General features: G+C 44.3%; 1 protein-coding gene across 2 annotated transcripts; it reads left to right on the top strand.

The window, feature by feature from the left end:
* The first annotated feature begins 3412 nt into the window (after positions 1–3412).
* On the top strand, positions 3413–19806 carry BTNL9 (butyrophilin like 9). Of its 2 annotated transcripts, XM_047776399.1 has the most exons (12): positions 3413–3602; positions 3718–3776; positions 7520–7639; positions 9543–9887; positions 11178–11459; positions 13933–14061; positions 14214–14246; positions 14534–14554; positions 15340–15360; positions 15593–15619; positions 17990–18016; positions 18887–19806. In XM_047776399.1, exons 3-12 carry the CDS (start codon positions 7543–7545, stop codon positions 19456–19458), a joined length of 1554 nt encoding a protein of 517 aa, XP_047632355.1. In that variant the 5' UTR covers positions 3413–3602; positions 3718–3776; positions 7520–7542; the 3' UTR covers positions 19459–19806. The 2 variants fall into 2 exon arrangements, with proteins under 2 accessions (XP_047632355.1, XP_047632356.1); XM_047776400.1 differs by lacking the exon at positions 9543–9887 and having other exon boundaries at positions 3413–3776; positions 18887–19697.
* Positions 19807–21994: the final 2188 nt, after the last annotated feature.

The raw sequence follows: 21994 nt of genomic DNA, 5'->3' as shown, positions 1-21994 counted from the left end.
CAGTAGTCACTAAAGAACTACTCTGAATGATATTTCCTCCTGCCCTTTTTTACCCTTAGGCAGTTAACTCAAAACAGCTTGATTCTTGTTTTCAAATTTGGGAAGGGACCACCTACTGCCCTCATGGGTGTCTGTATACACATTGCCTTTCTTATATTATCTTCCATCAAGCTCTATCCCAAGAGACTGGATGTAGTTCCCTGTGCTGTACAGTAGGACTTCATTGATACTGTCTCTTTACTACAAAGGAATTTCTATGAGGTGAGATTGATCAATCCAGACGCCTTTGGGCAAAACTTTTCACATCACTCCAGAAATGCCTGTTCACCTTGAAGACTGGTGCTTGGGCAGTGGAATAGTATGTGTAGCCTCTGCAGCCCCTTACCTCCCCAGGGACCCTGCTCAAGTTGTGTGCTTCTTCCTTTCTTTCAATGCATGTGTGTAGCAAAATCACAATGGTGGGCACCCTGCCAGCTGTCAGGCACAGGACATTCTGAGTTTCCTAGAAAAAAAAAAAAATAAGGTATGTAATGGGGAAAGGTTAGGGGCCCATGCTTTGGGCTGGGGGAAGGTTGGTGAGAAGCTAGCAAATCTTTCTGCCCTTGAGCCGTGCAGAGCAAATATCTCTCTTAGTGACTGTCTTGCTTTTGTGTGTCAACCTATGTTATTGGCTAGCATTCTTTGTAAGGAGGGATCTCTGCAGGCACCCAAGACTATGCCAAGGATCAAGGAGATTTGGTCATGAATACCAGGAGCCCAAATTATAGAGGAAAAGAAAATACAGTCACATAGAGACATTTGCAAATGTGGCTCCAAGTACATTTATACAAGTTCAAACTACATGGGACAGCTTGAAGAAAAAAAAGAAAGAAGTGTGTATACAGAGAGAGGTGGAGTTTATCCATGAAGACATTGGAAGAAGATGTTTTGAGCAGGAACCTGGGGAAAGAGATTGGCAGAGAGAAGAGGTGGATAGGAAAAGCACAGGGGTAGAAGTGACTGCTGGAGGTGCTTGGCTGGTGAAAATTAGGAGTTAAGAATAAAAAGAGAGGAGGTTGGAAAAGCTAGGATGAGCACTAAAAAGTGGAGTCCTGCATGGCCTTTGAAGATGAGGGAAAGCATTTTACATATTTCAAACTCAGCAGAAAATGTGATCTCCACCTCCACCAAGCCCACATCTGCTCACAGATTTATCTTAAGCTGCTCTTACTGATATTTCTTTTGTTGTCTTTCCTTAGGAGAAGAGACAGATTAATTAATTTACTTGTGGGTCTGGCATGATTTTTTGTTCCATCTCCCCATGTTATGTGTAAGAATGGCCATTGTGCTGGGGTGTTCTCCTACTCCCAAACCCCCGAATGCTATCAGACAATTTCGTGGTGAGGACTGGTATACACCAAGGAGAAGTGGTCTAAGGAACACAATGGAGTGGCTGTTTCAGGTGGGTTCCCCGCTGTTCAAGGGCAGGTGAAGTTCCTTCCTAGTAGGTTCCCAGGAGGATGGCAGATGTGATTGTTTGGGTTGAGCAACACAAGATAACATATGGAAGGTAGGTCATGAGATATGATTGACACAGGATTGAATACTGTGCCTCCTTACATCTATCCCTTCCCTTGACAGGGCAGTTGCAACACTTATCCAGACATGAGACATGGAGAGGAGACACTACTCCTTTGCCGCACTGATTCCCCACGCAATGTTCCCATTACACCCACCAGTCCTTTATAAGCAGAATGCCTCCTCACAATTGTTGCTGATTCCATCTTGATCTGACCCCTTCCATTTCGGATGCCCTAATAAATTTCTCTTGCTTTTCTGACCTGGCCTTGTGCATTCCTCCCTTGGAAAATTTAACACTTCCCTTTTCACTTTATAAATTCCATGAGTCCAGCACCCATCCTCTTTTTGGATATGGCCATTGATGGGTTTCTTGAGGCCTTGGAATGGAAGTACCAATACAGCAGATAGGATGGGCACACAGGGCTCTGTCCCTGCTGGGGAATGCACCATGAGGTACAGGCAGTGGATGGTGGCATCTCCTTCCCATGTCCCAGCAGGGCCATATCTGGGAGTCACAGAAGTTGACTCTTTCTGCTACCTTTACATTTCTGCTGAGACATTCTCACCTCTTTCCAGGTGGTGTGGAGGATGACAAAGGAAGTCTAGTGAAAAGCTCCTCTGTACAACTGCCATTTTTCTTCTCTAGCCTGAATCATTTCAGGTCCTTTAAATTTCCAAATGGCTCTCGGCTGCCCAGTAGGACAATCTTCCACTTCCCCTGTGTGGAATGAGAAATGCTTTGCAATTTGGTCCTCTGTATTTGTGTGTGTATGTATGTGTATATATATTTGGCCATGCCTGGGACATTTGGAAGTTCCTGGGCCAGGGATTGAACCTGTGCCATATCAGTGACCAGGGTCATAGCAGTGACAATGCTGGATCTTTAACCACTAGGATATTAGGGAACTATAGTCCCATCTATTTTTGTCCAGCCTCCCCTTCCACTGATAGGTTTCATAAACTCTCATGGCAAGTTCATAGCCTTTTTCTGCCCTAGGCATGTTAACCACATCCCTACACTCATAGTATCTGTCCCCCTCCCCTTGCCCCCATAATTTCCCTGATCCTGTTCTTTATTCAGTGCCAATGTTATGTTTACTCTGTCCCTGAGCTCTTTTCTATCTCCCTAGCCACATGGAACTGAACCCACAATGAGCTCACCCCCTTTGCTGTCCTGGGATGTTTTTATGCATTCATAAGCCTGGGATGCATCCATTAGCCTGCCTGAATATGGAGAGCCACTTTCAAGTTGGTGTCCCCAAACTCACTGTTTTCACCTCCATCCACTAACGCAGAGTCCTAACCTCTACTCAAATCCCTCCACAAACATAAGGCACTTCTGGGAGTCCTCCATGTGCTTGAGTTACCCCAAGCCACAGCTCTAGTTTGTTCCCTAGGAAGAATGTCAGTGTGGGGATACAGCCAAGTGGCTGGCACTTTGGTCCACTGTGCTTCTCTCCCATTAATATCAGCTGCACAGTGGCATGTGTCAAAATGGGGTGCAGTGGGGGTAGTGGTTAGTTCTTTTTTGAGCTCTACTCCATTGAAGAAATCCTGGTACACCACTACATTGTATTTCCAAATTGTATATGAATAGCTCTTGCAGGTTTTACCTACAATACTATTTCTCTTATTGTCTTTACCTTGCACAGGAATGTAAAGTTGGTTAAGAGTTAAGCAGCAGACATTTCCTAACTCTTAATTAGTGGTTATGCTTGTCCAGTCTTTGTATCTTTTGCTGTGATGGTAAAGAGAGAGGGGCTAGCCAGGCGTGGCCATCCTGACTCCCTGGAGCCTCAGAGATCCTGGGCCGCCCCTGGAGCACTTCCTCCCTGCTCTGAGCCTCTCTAGTTTCCAGTCTCTACAAAACTCCCAGATACCTTTCCCCTCCTAAGACCTTGGAAGAACATTTTCCGTGGAAATTCAATTCATAATTTTCCTCACACTGACAGGATGTGACAGAGACTTCCTCGTTTTGTTCTATCTATCTTGGTGTTTTATAGCAAAGGGCAGAGCAAGCACTGCTTGTCTTAAGGTGGAAGGTGAGTGGGTAATTCTGTTACAGATGAGCTGCCCCCCACCCCCCTCAACTGAGCTTCTGGTCCACGTCTGCAGACCTTAGCATCTGGAACTTCATAACAATTATCTGCTTTGCAGAAGAATTGAGATCACCAGGACTCACCTGCCATTTTGGACCCTTTACTGCTGCCTGCCAGGTATGTGGCTCATTCTCAATGCCTGCCTAAACCTCCACCTTTCATAAATGGAATTCAGAAAATGAGGGCTTAGGAAAGAGCACAAGATAGTTTGGTACTGTCTAATATCTTGAGCCTGACTGCAGAATAGGGATGTCAGTGTGACCAAGGGGGGAATGCCCATTCAGGCAGCTCCACCTGAAGGGGAAGGATTCTGATGCATCCCATTTCCCCTCAAGCTATTTGAAGCCTCTCTCAGAGTCCCTCCTTGGGACAATTCATTTCACTTAGAGACTGGGGGTGGAAACTCTCTTGTGTGTCTGTTGAAATCACCAAAGTAAGCCAATGAGCATTAATTGACAGCTTGTGGAGGGCAAAGCATTGCAGTGGGTTTGGGAAGGGGAGAGGTGCAATACTGCAAAAGCTCTAACCCTGGGGGCTTATAGCTTAGGACATGGGGAATAGGAAAAGGGCAAAGCACACACAACCCAAGCTTAAAAAAGTAACAAAACAACAACAACAAAATAATCATTTTTAAAGAGAGACTTAAGAGCTGAAGGACTGGGAAGCAAGAGAACATGTGTTCTTCAGGAATTGGAAATGCAAGAATGGGGTTGGAATGGAGCCAGAGAGAAAATGAGAAGAAGAAAGAAGGAAGGTAGGCTTGGGCTAAGGATAGCAGTATTTCAGCAGCATTTCTTTGGTGTCAGTTGTGTGACCCTTATTCCCCTTGCGTCTTCAGAGCCTCCCTGGGGAGTACCAAGTATGTACCCCACCAGCAAAGCTTCACTTTTGCCTGAGACCCACTTTATGGCCATCCTTCCCCTCACTGGTACCTCCATCTTCCTCAAATAGGCAATGTGTCCGGTCTCTCTCCGTTCCCCAGTAAACCCTTCTCATCAGAAAAAGAATCTGAAATCCATTTATACTGTGGTGTGAACAGCTGAAATCAGAAAATGTTTTGGGGGGATCAGAGTCTTGCAACTGCAGAGGGATGTTAGAGAAGATGAACTGCAGGAAGAAAGTGGGGAGAAGGATGCCCTTTAGAACAGGAAGGGGCATTTGACCCCTCTGAAGTCACTTCAGGAAATTGCCAGACTGTTTCCCTCCAATTAAGGCTTTCAAGGAAGGTCCTTGAGTGCTGGAAGCAAAGGGACTCCAGGGCATTACCTCCTGCTGGAGAACATGCTGTTGACAAGGTGTGAGGGGACACTCTGGTTTTAAGCTGTTTTATCAGAAGTGGATTTTTTCTATTTTTATTCATTTGTTGCTTGGTTGGTCCTGTGGTTGACATCTAGTGACTCAAGCCACTTCTTCAGTGCATATGAGATGCTGTCAGGGTGAGCACTGTAGTCTTTGACCAGATGGTCCCTAACAGGGGTCAGTGGTTGGGGGACAGGAGAACTGAGGGTACATCCAGCCTTGGCATACAACATCGCTGGTGAGGAATCTGTAGAGAAGTACAGAGCTTGAGAGGAACTCTCACTCCACCACCTTCTAGCTGTGTGTGCAGGTCAAGTCACTTGGCCTCCCTGTGCCTCAGTTGCCTTGTTTGAAATTTGGACTTATCATAATAGTAATAATCTTTCTGATATAGGTAAGTGCTTGGTAAATAGTAAGCACTCAATTCATATTAGTTTTTATTACTGTGGATACCCGTATGTGAGAGTGAACTTCCTTTGCAGACTCAGTGACCGAAATCACATGAATGTATCACAATAGAGAACTACCATCCTGAGAGTCATTCCAGCATCTGGAACATATTGACTTGCAGGTGGCCAGCTCCCCCTGCCTGGGAATATTGGGTCACATTCTCCTGCTGTGAGGAGCCACTACCCCCAGCTGTGGGCCTGTATAATGCCCCACTGCTGCCTCAGAACACTCAAGTTACCACTTAACGCGTCTTGATTAATTTCTCGGAGTCCAGCTGATCCAAATGGATCAATAAACAGTCTCTGAGCCCCTCTTATTTTGGAAGGTGTTAACTGGTGCTGATACCCTCCTGGCTTCACCCCCATGGGATTCTCTGTCAAGAGTCCAGAGGAAAAGAGGAAAGGGAGCAGAAGAATAGAGAGAAAACACAAAGCCAGTGAGAAGTCCCTGATCTAGGGTCCTTTGCTTCCAGTTTCTGGGCCTGTCACAGACACTTTCCTGCCATTAGCCAAAAGGGCTAGAGACCAGACTGTCCAGCCAGAGCCTGGACACTGGTCAAAGAGGCCTCTGTTCTGATGGTTATTGTGTGAATAGTGATTCCAATAGCTGTTGGCTATTAAAACAGCCAGGTCCCCAGTGAAAGGGACTCTGATCTGAGCATGAATGGAGCCACCCCACCTCGCTCTTCTGTTGGCTTACCTGCATGTGAGCTCCAGGGGGGCAGGGTACGTAGTTTATGACCAACTTGACCCACAGGCCACCGCCCCTCCCTCCCACTGGTCCTGTCAGCCAAGGTCCTTCCAGTACAGGTCACTCAGGGAGCCTCTCCCCCATAAATTCATCCACATACCTCCTCAGACTGCTCTTCTGTGGACACCAGCAATTTTTAAGGTACTTCATCTGCACCCCACTGGTGATATTGCTGATGGTGTGGTTGGCACTGGACTGTAGCTACAGGGCCCCAGGGGCACATGCTGCCTTTCAGGTATGTGGGAAAAGGAAACCAAACAGTGGAGTAGGGTGGTAGATGGGGGGAGAAGGGAGACTGAGGGGTTGGAGAATAGAAACTGCCATGGGGGTGCAATAATGGAGTGAAAGGAGAGGGATGCAGTCCCTGGAAGTCGATGGAGAGCAGAGAGCAGATGTTGGGAAGGTGAAAGCAGAGGGAAGAGCTGACTTTTATTTAGCGAGCACCCAGTCCACCCATGGGAGGCTTAACAACCCTGAGTTGGATTGGTTTCTTTCATTGTTCAGGCAAAGAAATTAAGATTCAGCAAGTTACATAATCTCTCTAAAGTCCCACAACTAAATAGAGGAGAAAAGTGGAGAGGCTTGTATATATTCCAAGATATACCTGCTGCCCAGGCTCACTGGCACTCAGAGTGTGAGGCATCATGGTAGATCCCAAAAGGGATCAGAAGTGAGATCAGGTGTTGCTTGTGCTGGGGCTAGGTATCCTGGGCCACAGATGGGGTATGCAGAGGACTAGATGGGACAGCCTCTTCTCTGTGGCTTCAAAAATGCTATTGACTCAGGATCCGTCACCAGCTGACCTCCTGGGAGCTGCGTCTAAGGTCTCAGGGATAGAAGAAGGTGCCCTAAATGTGGCTGCAGTTAAAAGGCAGTCAGGCATGCATCCCACTTCAGAAAGATTAGAACTCTGTGTTTGTTCCTCTGTTTTGTGGACCTGATGTTCCAGAACAAAGGGAACTGGGAACAAGGTCGTGCAGAGAAGGAAAATGCACCTGGGAGTCCTTATAGGTTTCCCTTTGTTTGGGAAAAGTCACTAAATCCTAGCTGAGCCCTCACACAATGCATGGCTCTATTTCTGACTCTAAACAATGCAAAGCTCAAAGCTCCTTCCTTTGGGACACTTCAGCCTTGTTCTCTCGGCTCTGTGAACCCAAGTAAGGCCAACAACATCATGAGCAGTTTTGCCTGTTAAATTTAGAAGCAAATCTCACATCTGGCTATGATTGAAAAGAAGCCAGGCACTGGAGCTGATAAGAACCAGACAAAAAAATAATTGAGACAATGGCAAAAGTCAGGCCTGATGCATGAAGTTTCGTCTCTCCTGAGTCACTCCAGTAACTCTTTGTGTCTCTCGCCAGGTGGCCCTTACTGCTGAGGAAAAATGGTGGATTTTCCAGTCTCCCAGGACTCTCTGCCCAGCAGTCTCTTCTTCCTCACTCACCTTCTCCTTCTCCTTCAGTATGGGGAGCTGCACTCAGGTAACATGTATAATCTGCAGTCCAGACAGCCAGGATGTGAACACCTCAGCTTCCATCCACCCTTCCAGCAGGTGATCCCAGGGCTGAGATTTTGTAGCCTCATACCAAGCTGTGCGAGGGGCTAAAATGCAAAATTTCCATTTCAGTTTTTAAAAAGCCACTGCCTCTGAGCACCTACCAGCCCCACAGTACTCCAGAACCAACCAGCCAGCCGTCCACAACCCTACAGCTCACAAGCATGGCAGACAGTAGAACAGAAGGGGGCCAGGAAATTCTCAGGCTGAACCAGCAGGAAAATATTTTTAACTGCACTCTTGCATACAAGCCTTAGCTTTTGAAGGGCAGGAAGGATCCTGGTCTTACCATTTCTCAAGAAAGAATCAACTAACAGAGAGTGTAAACTCAGGCAAATGTACTTCCCTGATTCCCTGAGCTGGAAACCAGGAATACCAAGGTGACTAGGCATAGCCCAGATCCTCAAGCAATTTAGGGGAGGACAGTGGCCATGACATAGACAGCTGTCCAGCAGTGAAACCAGAGCTGCAAGAGAAACAAGGAGCACAGCTCCTTATTTGGGAGCACAGCTAAGAGGCCCATTTTTTTCCCCCTGGAAATCCAAGGAGGGAAGTAGATAGGAGCATTATTTCAGTAGAAATTTGCAGGAAGCACATTATCTAGGAAGATAACAGATGAAGAGTAAATTGAGGCAGGGTGTGCCTAGGAAGAGGGTCAGGCTTTAGGTGTGGGGGCAGTGACAGCTGGAGAGAACCTGGAGAGGGAAACTGGTAGGAAGGGATGGAAGGGATTTATAAAGGAAGAATTTGGGCTGAGCTTTGAAAGAAGAAAAAGAGGTGCATAGAAACCAGAGAGAAGAATGAATACATGCCAGGTAGAAAGGCATTGCAGCAGGAATAGAAACTCTCATGGAAATGGTAGAAAACAGGGAGGAGAGTAATCATATAGAGACACCCATGAAGAATATGATCAAATAAAAGATCCTGAGGAATAATAATCTTGAAGGCAGGATTTGGTCTTACTTAGGAAAACCCATGAAGCAAGGAGCCCCCATAGATTATTTTAATATCCTTTGTTATTACAAAAGTATTACATGTACATTATAAAATACTAGAAAATCAGACAAAGGAAAGTGAGAAAACATCTATTCCCACCATGTACTAATTATCTCCATCAACAATTTGGTCTAGGAGTTCCCATTGCGGCACAGAGGAAACAAATCCGACTAGGAACCATGAGGTTGCAGGTTCAATCCCTGGCCTTGCTCAGGGGTTAAGGGTCCAGTGTTGCCATGAACTGTGGTATAGGTCACAGATGCAGCTTGGACCTGGTGTTGCTGGTGGTGTAGGCTGGCAGTTGCAGCTCCGATTAGACCCCTAGCCTGGGAACCTCCATATGCTGTGGGTGTGGCCCTAAACACACACACACACACACACACACAAAAACAAAACACCCCAAAGCCCCAATTTCATCTATTTCTTCTCAGATCTTTTATTCTGTGCATTTGTGCAAATACACCATTTTTAATCAAATAAGAGCATAGTATACGTATGGTTTTGAAATCCTTTTTTTTTTTTTTTGCCAAAGATTCCATTTCATGTAATGCCCTGGCCATATTTACATAACTGTCCCCAAAATAATATTGGCAGCTGATTGGTTCAAACCAGTTACCAGTCCAGCACCACAATTTGTATCTGGTTATAATGTTCCTTGTATGTTTTTTAATGTAGCACAGTCAGCTTTTTCATGGCAATTACTTGTTCAAGAAACTGGACCAGTTCCTGTAGAGTGTCTCACCTTTGTCATTTGAATGGTTTACTATAGATTTTTGAGCTGCAACAAGTGCATTTGAGGAGAGCTGATTTTGGCCATTGGGTTCTCTTTCTAGAGGTTAGTGTGGTAGGCCCTGGGGACTCCATCCTGGCTCACATTGGGGATGAGGTGGAATTTCTGTGCCACCTGTCATCCTACCGGGATGCTGAGGACATGGAGATCCGCTGGTTCCGGAGCCAAGCCTCGGATGTGGTGCACCTGTACCAGGAGGGGCAGGAACTCTACGATCAGCAGATGAAACAGTTCCAGAACAGGACTGAACTGGTCAAGGATGATATCGCTGATGGCAGCGTGACCCTGCATCTCTACAGCGTCATCCCTGCTGATGAGGGTCCTTATGGGTGCCGCTTCCTCTCCAGTGACTTCTCTGGGGAAGCAACCTGGGAGCTGGAGGTAGTAGGTATGTGACCTAGTCAAGCCCCAGCAGAAAGGAGAAAAGGGTACATTTGGACAGAGCTCAAGAGTAGATAGAGAAGCACAGAGAAAGAGAACATATATCTAATTAAAAAAAGATTAGAAGGAAAGATTCATTAGAAAATGAACTAAAGAAATGCTCACAAAAAAAGATACTCAAATGGCCCTTAACTATATGAGAAGATGATTACTTTTACTCATAGTGATAAAAAAGTAAATTAAAGCTACAGAAATACAATTTTTTAACCTATCAAGTTGGAAAAATTCAATGTTGGACCACACATTCTTGGTAGAGGTGTTGGGGAGCAAGACCCCTCCTAGCTTGTTGATGGAATTCAATGTTGTGAAGCTTCAGTGCAGGGGGTGCTGGCAATAGCTAATAGAACTGTCTGTGTATTTACCTTTTGAACCAAAATCCCACCTCTTGGAGCTAACCCTGAAGACACATCATCCACAGCTCTAAAATGAAACAGGCATATGTATAAATAAATTTTTATGGCATTTTTATTGTACAACTATGAAAACTGCTTAAACATCCAAGCATAGGTGCTAAGTATGGTCCATCACACTATGCACCTGAAAAAAATGAGGAAGAGCTCTAAGCTGATGTGGAGTGATTTCTAGGATGTTTTTAAGAGAAAAAAGCAAGATGCAAAAGAAGCTCAATAGCATATCAACTTTTGTGTAAGAAAGGAGGGGAAAAAAAGAAACACAGGTAGGATAAACCAGAAGCTAACAAAATTGGTACTTAGAAGAGAGGGTACAGTGGGATGGAAAGGATGGAGAAAATCTGGGGCTTTTTTATATACTTTTTTTTTTACAATATTAACATTTAAACCATAAAATGTTTTGTACATTCAAAATATAAAGGTATCTCTACTTAGATAGAGAGATAAAGAAGGATATATAACAAAGGCACTTGAGCTCTGGTGGGACTCAAGAGAGAGAAAAGACGATCTATTGAAATTTGGAGTGGGATGATTATTAATTCTAAGGGGGCTGTCCCTTGTATTATATGACCATCTACCAGTAGTCTTTCTTGGACAAATGGCCCTCTCCATATTTTCAAATGCCTGTCAGAGTTTGTATGGTCCCCAAATACCACTAATGATTTAGACTATCATTTATAGTCTGTATGTGGAGGACTGCAAGTGTGTTAAGAGCAGTCACTGTCATGATGCCTTATGGTGACTGCAAATAATGAATGGTGGCATGGACTTTGCATACAACTTCTGGGAAGGTGCCTGATCTTTCTCACCTCTCCTGCCTCTCCCAGGGATGGGCTCAGACCCTCACATCTCCCTTGAGGGCTTCAAAGAGGGAGGCATTCAGCTAAGGTGCAGCTCCAGTGGCTGGTACCCCATGCCGCTGGCTCAGTGGAGAGACCATCATGGACGATGCTTGCCTCCGGAGACTGAAGACATCATCCAGGATGCCCAAAGCCTATTCAGTTTGGAAACATCTGTGGTCATCCAAGGGGGCACCCAGAGCAATGTGTCTTGCTCCATCCAGAACCCACTTCTGGGCCAGAAGAAAGAGTTTGCGGTCCAGATAGCAGGTTGGTGGATGACAGCTCACCCTTATCTTCCTAGTCTTCAGGTCCTCCATGTCTATTATCCCAAAGATCATCTATTAGAACACAGTGGCACTGGGTCCTGGCTGTGTATGGGGTAGGCTGAACCTGATACCTAAAAAGTCAGCAATGATATCAGGAGCTTACTAAGAGTACAAGTGACAAATAGTAATTGGGAGAGGGCTCCAAAAGCCAACATAATGAACCAAAGCCCATGCACTGAAATCTAGAAACTCTACTTATTAGAGGTCATCATGAGAACCCATGTGTTCCTAATTTCAATCCCTCGAACAGTATTTATTGAACACCCACAATATTCCCCAACCTCAGGTTCATATTCCAGTGGGGGAAACAGACACACATAGGGTTAAATTAGAGCACACATTAGAAAGTGTTAGGTGAGCCAGAGAAACATGAGTCAGGGAAGAGAGCTAAGGCAGGTTGGGGGATGTATGGATTTGAAAGTAGTGGATCAGGGAAAAAGACCACTAGGCAATGAGTTGAAAGTGAGGCCACTTTCTAGGAGCAAGATTTTGTTATGAGGCACCCACTAAAGGATTTAATGTTCGTGGTTCTAATTTTTTTAAGTCTTGAGGATTAACCTACCTATGGGCCATGTTTCACATTGGTCCAAATCAATCGTTATATTATCATAACGGAAAGAAATCTCACCCTGATAAGTGATAACTTGTCCTCAGGTAAGAGGACCTAACAATACCGTGTGTATGTTACACATAGTTCACCTAAAATTCACCTTGGTAATTAGGTAACTTGTAACAAAGTTTAGTTAATTGTCTTTATCCAAAGGAGAAATACACTATCTCTTATCTCTATGACCAACATGAAGTTACGACTTGGGGCCAGGTGCCTATATAAAACTAACAGAGGGTGTGAGGATAAGGGCACTTTCTCCTTGATCTTTCAATTTCAAAAAGATGGCTATGAGCGCCTAAGAAAAACATCCCTGGGTTGTAAATATGGCAAGAAGGTTACTTAACTCTCAAAAAGATTCATATATATCTCAAAGGGATACAGAAAGAATTTACAAATTTTCTAAAGGAAGTACTCTAAGAGAAGGGAAAGGGGCATCTCTTTGCACCAGAGGAAATCCAATTTTTAAATTTGGGTTTATCCTTGACAAAAGGTATGAATCACGTGGTTATCTGCAGGGAGTCCATTCAGGTAGAGGCCATTTAGGTAGAGGAAACAGCAAGTGCAAAGGTCCTGAGGTGGAAATGTGTGTAGCTATTGGAGGAGCTGAAAGGATGTGGGAGAGGCTAGAACAGAGAGACAAGGTGGAGACTACAGGTCAGGGAGGCATAGGACTCTGAGCTCTTTAACCTCTAGGTCAATGCTTCAAAAACCATCTGTGGTGAAGGACCAATTCTTTGTGGCACAATACTTTTGACCAAGACACTAAGAATTCACTGCTAGAAAAGTAAAATTAAACACCAAAAGAACACCTTTTACTAAGTGAAATAAGCCAGATACAAAAGGACAAATATTGCATAATTTCTCTCTCTATAAGGTACCCAGAATAGTCAATTCATAGAGAGAGAAAATAGAATAGAAGTTACCAGGGGCTGGAGGTGAGGGGAATGGGAAGCTAGTATTTAGTGGGTACAGAGTCTCAGTTTAGGAAAATTTAAAAAGTTCTGGCGGTGATGGTTGCACAACAATGTTAATGTTCTTAATGTCACTGAACCTTAAGCTTAAAATTTTATGTTAGGTATGTTTTACCATGATAAAAAAAAATTAAAAAAAATAAAGACCACTGGGATAAAAGCACCAATTTCTTATAATTATTCTATTAAATTGTTACAGTAGTTTCTAAAGAGCTACTCCATTTGTTCACATTTTCCTTTACTGTCTGACCACTGCCCTTGTGCCATATCCTACCTCAGAGCAGATCCTCCCTAGGGGGCCTGGAGAATGAAGAGGGGAACTGCGAGTCAGCCCCACAGGGCTTTGTAATGTTTCTTCCAAAGGTGTGATAAGAAGTAGAAGCCAAGTGTTTGCAAGAAGTGGGAGATGACACGTGGAATCATCAGGCAGTAGACAGCAATTATTCACTGGGTTTCATATGTCAACACCTTGGATTCTCATATCCTTCAGACGTAAAGCAAGAGTAGGAAGAAGTAGAGGGAGGTCAGAGCCATGGTCACAGAAGTTCTAAGCTGGAGGACTGGGCAGGGCCCATCAACCCCTTCCTTTCATAGTCTGTTTGCAGTATTTTCCTCTTTACCCTAGCCAAGTTCAAGTCCCCCACTGTTCCTCAGATGTTACCTTTCAAGGGTGTCTGACAGTGGCTCTCATTTTACAGATGGCTATGGTGGGGCCCAGGAAGGACCACCCAGTCACTTGGAAGGTTATCTGGGACACAGAGTCCAGACTAGTCTTGTCACTTAGTGCTTAGTGAAGACTAAATTGAGTCAACTCCATGTGGGATGTTTTCCAGATGTGTTTTTACCCAGAACCTCTCCCTGGAAGAGAGCTTTCCTCGGGACTCTGGTGGGACTGCTGCTCCTCCTGGCTCTTCTCTTGAAACTGGTGCTGTACATATTTCAGAAGCAACGGAGATCCCAAGGTACCAAGCAGTCCTGGAGCTGCTCTCCTGGAGCTAGCTTTGCTCAAGAGGAAAGTGGTGCAGGTGGCTGTAGGAGGGCAGCGTGGAGTGGCCATCCTGCCCAGTGGCAGCGTGCACACTCATGTCCGCTCCCCTTCTTTCTTCCTTTTCAGAAAAATTGAAGAAGCAGGCAGAGAAGGACAAAGGTAAGCAAGGTGAAAGACATGCTCTTCACCCACATCTATGACTAGCAGAAGTAAGGGTGCTGGGTCAAGAAGACAAGTATGTCACTTCCGGGAGGCTTGGAAGCAGGGCAGAGAGGGAATGTGGCGGAGATTTTCTGCCAATTCTCCTGCGTTGGAGCCCGCTTTCCCTCTGCGTTTAGCTCAGACTGGTTCTCCAGAGCAAACGGTGTTCCAGGTCTGCACTTTGGAGGAATGAGGCCTCATGATCAATTGAGATTTTCCTCTTTTCTTCTTTTTTTTTTCTCCAGGGAAACTCAGAGCAGAGCTGGGTAAGTTCTCGGGGCCATGCCCACAGTACTGGCCATGGGCTAGGGAGGAGTAATACAGTGCACAGTGGAAGCAGGGGTTCAGTGATACTAGGCCTCCTTTGGAGAGCGATGGATGACAGTGATCTAATTCTAAATCCATCCATCTGAGCTTTGTGCTTTTCCCCTCCCAAACGGACTTGTGCACCTGCTAAGGAAGTCTGACCTAAGACCCTCTGGTTAGACTCTGCCAGGCCCTCTCCTGCGAGTTATACCATTCAGTTACAATTCCACCATTAAAAGTCTACTCCTTTTGGTTCATCTTCCTGGGATATCCTTCTCTTTTGAATGCAAATGTCACTGAGAAGGAAGGCATCCTTAATTTGCACCAAAGTGAAAGTAATTTATCAAATCTAATTTTCTCCCCAGAGGAAGTTAGCACCTTGAAAGCACGGGGGGCGGAGGGAAGAGTGAATCCAAAGGAAGAGAAGAGAACTTACACATTACTTCCTCCGCTGGAAAAGCTTGTAATTTCAGGGCAATTGAGCAGTAGCCTCTTAAGCCCTTGAAAGAGGCTCCTCAGTATCAATACCTATTTTCTCTTCCCAGCCCTATGTATATTTCTGCCTTAGAGCAAAGACTAGGATGTGGTGTAAGAATCCTGCAGATGGGTGATGCTCCAGCTAGGATGGGGTTTGGGGGTGAGCAGTGGTTTAAGACTACGAAACCTCTTCTTAGTGGCCTAATTCCTTGGGAAAGTGGTTCTCCCATCCAAAGGCTGATGTTTTCTTCATGTGTTCTGTTTCCAGGGAAGCTTCAAGTGGAGCTAGGTACGTGACCCCTCTTATAAATATTTCTTCTTGTCCACCTTTTAGCATCTGGTTATCCAGGTATGTTCTTCTCATCTCTCAACCAGGTATGATGGCCAGACTGGAACTCTGATGGCTATGTGGGTGGAAGAAGAAAGGGGAGAGAATCAGGGGTGGGTACAAAATTTGATATGTGAGCAGGGAATCTGCAGGGACCTGGTATTCTAATTCTGTTTTTCTTTGGTTGCTTTAGACTGGAGAAGAGCTGAAGGCCAGGCTGGTGAGTTAAGTCTATTTTCTTTCCACTGTTCACTTTACATCTCAGCATCCCAGTCACCTACTCTGACTAACCAGCTACACTTCATCCTGGTTAACTCCACAGCTACACACATGTATTAATCTGTGTCACCTGGTGTACATTATATTTGAGTTTTACTATTATGTTCATTTTTATATTGTCCTGAGGTATAAGCATACGGTAAATCATTGGTGCCAGTTGTAATTGCACATTCTCAGAATCACCTGGATTCCTGGTGCCCACCCTCAAAAATTCTCATTCATGGTTCTAGAGTGGACATGTTACCTTGTATGTAGCTATTTCTCCCTGTACCCTTCCTTCATTTTTCCCAGAAAGTGAACAGTCTGTGTATCTTTATTTGGTATGTGTTCTTGCAAAATGTGAATTTCTGTTTTGTGCACATGCACTTAATGATATTTACAGTCTCATGCTGCTCCTTGCTTTTCTCACTTATCATTGTGTTTTAATATCCATTTAAATCTGGTCTGTATCCACTTGCTGCAGAGCACTCCATCTTAGCCAGCCACTTTGCTGGAGTAGACATCTAGCCTGTTTCTAACATCACATCACCACAAACAATGCTGAATGAATAGCCTCAAACATACTGCCCCTGGCCCTATGTGGAGAGCTCTCTGGAATGTTTACCTAAGAGGGGAATTGCTGGCCCATGGGGGATATGTCACTAAGTGGGATAAAAGGATCCTGTGAAGGTAGTGCCATCATCCTGCACCAGCAGTGCATGAAGCCTCCATGAGCCTATATCCCATGAGAGCCAGATTTCTGTTTGGCAGTCAAATGAGGATGAGTAATTATTCTTTTGGTTTGTACTGTTCTGAACACTAAGAAGTTTAAGCATCTTCTTATATGCTAGCTAGATTTATGAGCTTTCTCTTCTGAAAATTGATAGTTGATGTTCTTTGCCAGTTTTTCATATGGCATCACTTTTTCTTATTGGTTCGTAGGAGGGAGCTGGTGTCAGTGCTGGGGAATGGAGTCTTTTGGTTTGTAGTCATCCCCTCATGTGATATTATTATTATTTTATGTAATATGATATATAGGATATTAACTCCTCACTCTTACATTACGAATTCCTTCTCTTGTGTCACCTGCTATTTGCTTTATCCAATAGTGCCCCTTATTAAAAAGAAAATTTATTTTGATAAAATCTAATCATCACATTTTTACCTTATGGCCTGTGTTTTTGAATGTTTGTCAAAGATGTTCCTCACATTTAGGTCACGAAGATATTCTCTTATGTGTTCTTCTATTCACTTTATATGTATTATGCATAGGTTTTTAGTCCACCTGAAATTCACCATTTTATGTGGTGTTAGGTGAAAATCCAGTAATTTTTCTCCATATAAAGAGTCAGTTTTCCCAATGCTATCTACTACATCATCTGTTATTTCCCCATTGATGTGGGTATCACCTTTAGTGCATATTCAGTCTCCATGTCTTAATGGGTTTGTCTTTTGGCCACCTTACTTCGTTGTTTTTACTGCTATGGCTTTTAAAGTTCCTGAAAGTACAAGCTCGCCTCCATTTCCTCTTCCATTTTAATGTACAAATTTTAGGATAAATTTGTGAAGTTCCTAAAAGATCCAAAAGTAGTTTTACATGGGGTTGCTTTTAATTTAAAGGCAAATTTAGGGAGAACTGACATCTTTATAGAATTGAGTTACTCTATGTAAGAACTATATATTTTTTTTTTATTAAAGTACGGTTGATTTACAATGCTGTGCCAATTTCTAAGAACTGCGTATTTTTAAAGTTCTACTGGTTATTGGTGCAAAATATGTTTTGAAAGGCTTTGCTGTAAATTTATGGAGCTCTGAAAACATCTTCTGTTGCTTTTGCATTTTTTGACTTTGGTGATCTCTATTGTAAAATGCAAGATGAAACAAAACAGAAATCCACACAGAATGGCTCATGTTAAGAAAAAGGACAACACAGATTGTCTTGAGGACATCTTAGGACAGGAGCTGAGCTCTGCTTGGCCTCTTGGGATCTAAGCCAGTCAGAAAGTGAGGCCTTGTTTCCGTCCTTCAAGGTATCCCAGTTTTATTTGTTCTCTTTGCTTGTGTGTCTGTCATCCCACCTTTCCCAGTACAAACTCAGCCTGCACACAGCTTTGGTATAACCCAGCACTGACACCAGCCCCCTAATCCGATCCCAAATTCCCAGGAAGATGCTATGGTGGAACCAGGCCAGTTTGGATCCAAACCAGCTACCGTGGTGGGAATGAGATTATTTGGTTTGGAAGCCTATATCATGAATCTTAAACCTTCCTCAAGGTTCCAGAGTTATTGAATCAGATCTCTGATCCTCTTTTCCCTTTCTATTTGGTTTCAGAGTGGAGAGCAGCCCAACAATATGCAGGTAACTGAAGCTGAGGAACTGTGTCTTGTGAATTAGGTTGGCTGGATTTTAATCAAAAGGGAGGAATCCAGATCTGAGATTAGAGGTAGGGCCTGCCCAGGAGCCAAGTATGAAGCCTTCACACAGACACACACACAACATATGACTGTACATGTACATGCTTGCATGCACTCAGACATGCACATGTTTGTGCACACACACGTGCTCCCCAACATACATAGCTTTCTGGGGTTTGCTAGGTTTATTTCCCAAGAAAAAGGCTGCTACTAGGGCTTGTCTACAGAAGAGTATAGAGAGTTTGTAAGTAACCTCCCAGATCATCTAACAGGAATCCTCAGGATTCTCATCCACCAAATGGGTGTGCTTTCTGCGGGGGTAGGGTGCCAGAGTACAGGGTCATGGACTAGATGATCTCAGAGATCTCCTTCAGTCTTAAAATCCTAATATTGCTGTAAAACTGAGGCTCAGAGCTCACTGGTGATGTTAAAGTCACACAGAGTGGAGAGACCAACTGGGAACAGAACCAGCCCTGAGTTCCTCATTGACCAGATGTTGGGGAAAGTCAGCCTGCCTCCATCCCCCAAACCTATTGCATTTCCATCTCTGCTCTGCAAGGCATCATGGAATTCAGGAACCTTCTGGTTCAAGAATGAAATGGAACTCCTCTTATCACTTTCAAAAGCTAAGGAGTGACTTATATGCCCCTTCAGTATCATAGTGGGGAGAGGGGGTATTCCAGGAGAGGGGGTGACTATTCTACAGATTGCTCCAAAGAGAGAACTATAGGTTTGCCTGTCAGGGGAGGGGACCGGGTGGGTACCTGGGGGCAGAACTGTGCTACACAGGCACTAACGCTGTGCCTCTGTGCAGTGGAGGTGACCCTGGATCCTGGGTCTGCCCACCCCAGCCTGGAGGTCTCAGAAGATGGCAAGCGCGTGTCCTCCCGCAGGATGGCACCAGACTCGGCGGCTGGCCACCATCAGCAGTTCCTGGAGCAGACATGCGTTCTGAGCCAGCAGCGCTTCTCTGCTGGCCGCCACTACTGGGAAGTGCATGTGGGCCACCGCAGCCGTTGGTTCCTAGGTGTGTGCCTGGCAAAGGTGCAGTGCTCAGGTCCGGTGCTCTTGAGCCCTGCCAATGGCTACTGGGTGATGGGGCTGTGGAATGGTTGCGAGTACTTTGTTCTGGACCCGCACCGCGTGGCGCTCACCGTGAACGTGCCACCCCGGTGCGTGGGCATCTTTCTGGACTGTGATGCAGGAAAGCTTTCCTTCTTCAACGTGACCGATGGCTCCCACATCTTCACCTTCACTGACACCTTCAGCGAGACACTCTGTGCATATTTTAGGCCTAGAGCCCACGATGGCAGCAAACACCCAGATCCACTCACCATCTGCCCATTGCCAGTTAGAGAGTCCAGTGACAACTGGTTACAATCCTAAGGGCCCGCACATTCTTCCCTGTGCCTATGGTGAGGCACTCTCATGGCTATAGGCTTGGGTCCTGAGAAGCTTCCTGCATAACAGCCAATGCTTTGCTCTTCCGCTTCCTCTAGAGCGGAAAAAATACACCAACCTCAGTGTTCCCTGACAAAATGTCAGCAAAGGCTGTAAAAGCCTTGGTGAAACAGAAAAGGGGCAAAGAAATATATTTCCCTATGTAGACATGTATGTGTACTTATATGGATATGATTTTCTTTTCTTTTTTTTTTTAAAGAAATTCTAAACCTCATTTGTGTGTGTTTTAGGATTGAGCAAATGAATAAAAATATATTCATGTTGTTACTGAAAGTGTACCTGGCTGCTCCTCACTCTAGAGCAATAAAGAGACAAGTTTGGTGGAAGGAAGGTTGGCAACTGGCCAGGGGGGAGGGGGAAGAGAGTGGGGCAGCTCAAGCCCAAAGGTCGACTCTTCCCACTGACAGTCAGTGGGCAAGAGGTTTAAAGGGGAGTTTCAGAGGTATAGAGATGGTGGGAGGGGCTACATGCAGAAGCACAGTAAGCTCTGAAAGTCATCTTGAAACTGGTCATGGCTTCTGATCAACGTCATCTTGAATGTTTTAAGTACAGTTAATTTTTAGTTCCAGGGTCAGTTTCTCCCCATTTCTCTGAAGCCAGTTCTCAGAATTGTGGCACCTTGTGTCATGAATACAGACTGGTCATCATGTAGTTAACTTCTTCCATATGGTGGGGGTTTCAGCATCTACAAAACAGCTCAATGGACATGGCTCAGAATATTGTCTATAGCTCTTGAGAAAGAACCTAAGGTCCTTGACTTTATCCAATGGCTATACTATTATTATTTGGTCTTATTTGACTGTTTTCCTTTGTTTCTGCATTTTCTCACTTCTCTGGCTAAACTTATTCTTTTGTTAATGTTTTTCTACAGACAAAATGTGGGCATAGGACATTGGTGGGTAGAACCATAAAGTCCTGCTCCATTTCAGTATTGTTTGGAGCCAGAGTGTTCACATGGAAGAAATGAAAGAAACTGGAAAAGGGGAAAGAGGAGAAATTTTACTGGATAAGATTATAGGTATTAGTTGATTTTTATATTTTAATATTTTTGTATATATATTCTAGCTCTGAAAAGATTTAGAAACAATGACACTTCATAAACAATGTGTTCACCGGGGGGCTCATATCCTAGTTATTTTATTTTATTTTTATTTTTTTATTTTATTTTATTTTTTTTGGTCTTTTTGCCATTTCTTGGGCTGCTCCCGCAGCATATGGAGATTCCCAGGCTAGGGGTCGAATCAGAGTTGTAGCCACTGGCCTACACCAGAACCACAGCAACGCAGGATCCATGCCGTGTCTGCAACCTAAACCACAGCTCATGGCAACGCTGGATCCCTAACCCACTGAGGAAGGCCAGGGATGAAACCTGCAACCCCATGGTTCCTAGTCAGATTCATTAACCACTGAGCCATGACAGGAACTCCATATATCCTAGTTTTTAATGTCAATCCCCACTAAAATGAAGTTAGAGAAATGATGGGTTTCAGGGCTGTAGCAGAGAAAGTATGGGTAAATCTGGAACATCTTTTACTTTAATGTACAAACATGTACTCAAAAACTATGGGGACATAACAAGAAGACATAAGATCTAGGTCAAAGGGGCTCCATTGACCAATTATGGAACAATTTGAACATTAAAATGAATAATGACAAGAATTGCTAAACAAAGGGTTGAGCAAAGAAGAAAATGCACTAAGTGTATGAGAGTTTTCTTCAGTAGAGAGAAGAAATACAAAAAATACAGAAAAGGGAAAGGAGAGAATGAAGAAAAAACTATGAACTCAGGGCTTTTACCATGTAATAGATGGAAGACCCATGATAGATGATAGATAAATAGATAGATAGTGCACATACATATTGTTCTTACTTCCATTTGCTTTGAGGGCTTAGAAACAATAACACCCTGATACCAATGAGCACATCTAACAACCACTAGATACTATTTACCACTGAAAGGAACCAAGGCTCCTTGGAGAAATGGTGGACTCCAGGTCTGGGGGAGAGAAAATACAAGATGGGTGTGGTATTCTGAGTTATACTAAGAAATATTTACTTGGCCTTTGACCTATATTTTAGAATAGAGCTCCTAAATCCTTGGAATTTCCTGAGTGATAAGGATCTCTTTTGATATTCATAACAAACTACTTTCAATCACACCTGAGCTTATATTAATGAGATAACTTTTGGAAAGCCATTGAGGATGGGGCTGGTTGCTAGTGAAAACAACTCTGTGATCAGAGGGTTGTAACTTAGTCCCACACCCTAACCTTTACTTCAGGGAGGGGAGAGGAGCTGGAGATTGAGTTCAATCACCAAGGGCCAATGATTTAAAAAACTATGAAAATGCGATAAAGCCTTTCCATAAGCCCCCAAAGGACGATGTTCAGAGAACTTTCAGGTTGGTGAACACATGGAGATGCAGGGAGAGCTGCTCAGAGAGAGAAAGCCATCTCTGTGG

Source organism: Phacochoerus africanus, chromosome 4, assembly GCF_016906955.1.
Source record: "Phacochoerus africanus isolate WHEZ1 chromosome 4, ROS_Pafr_v1, whole genome shotgun sequence".
Taxonomy (NCBI): Eukaryota; Metazoa; Chordata; class Mammalia; order Artiodactyla; family Suidae; genus Phacochoerus; species Phacochoerus africanus.
The sequence above is the reverse complement of the archived record's forward strand: the minus strand, read 5'-3'. Positions and strand labels throughout refer to the sequence as shown.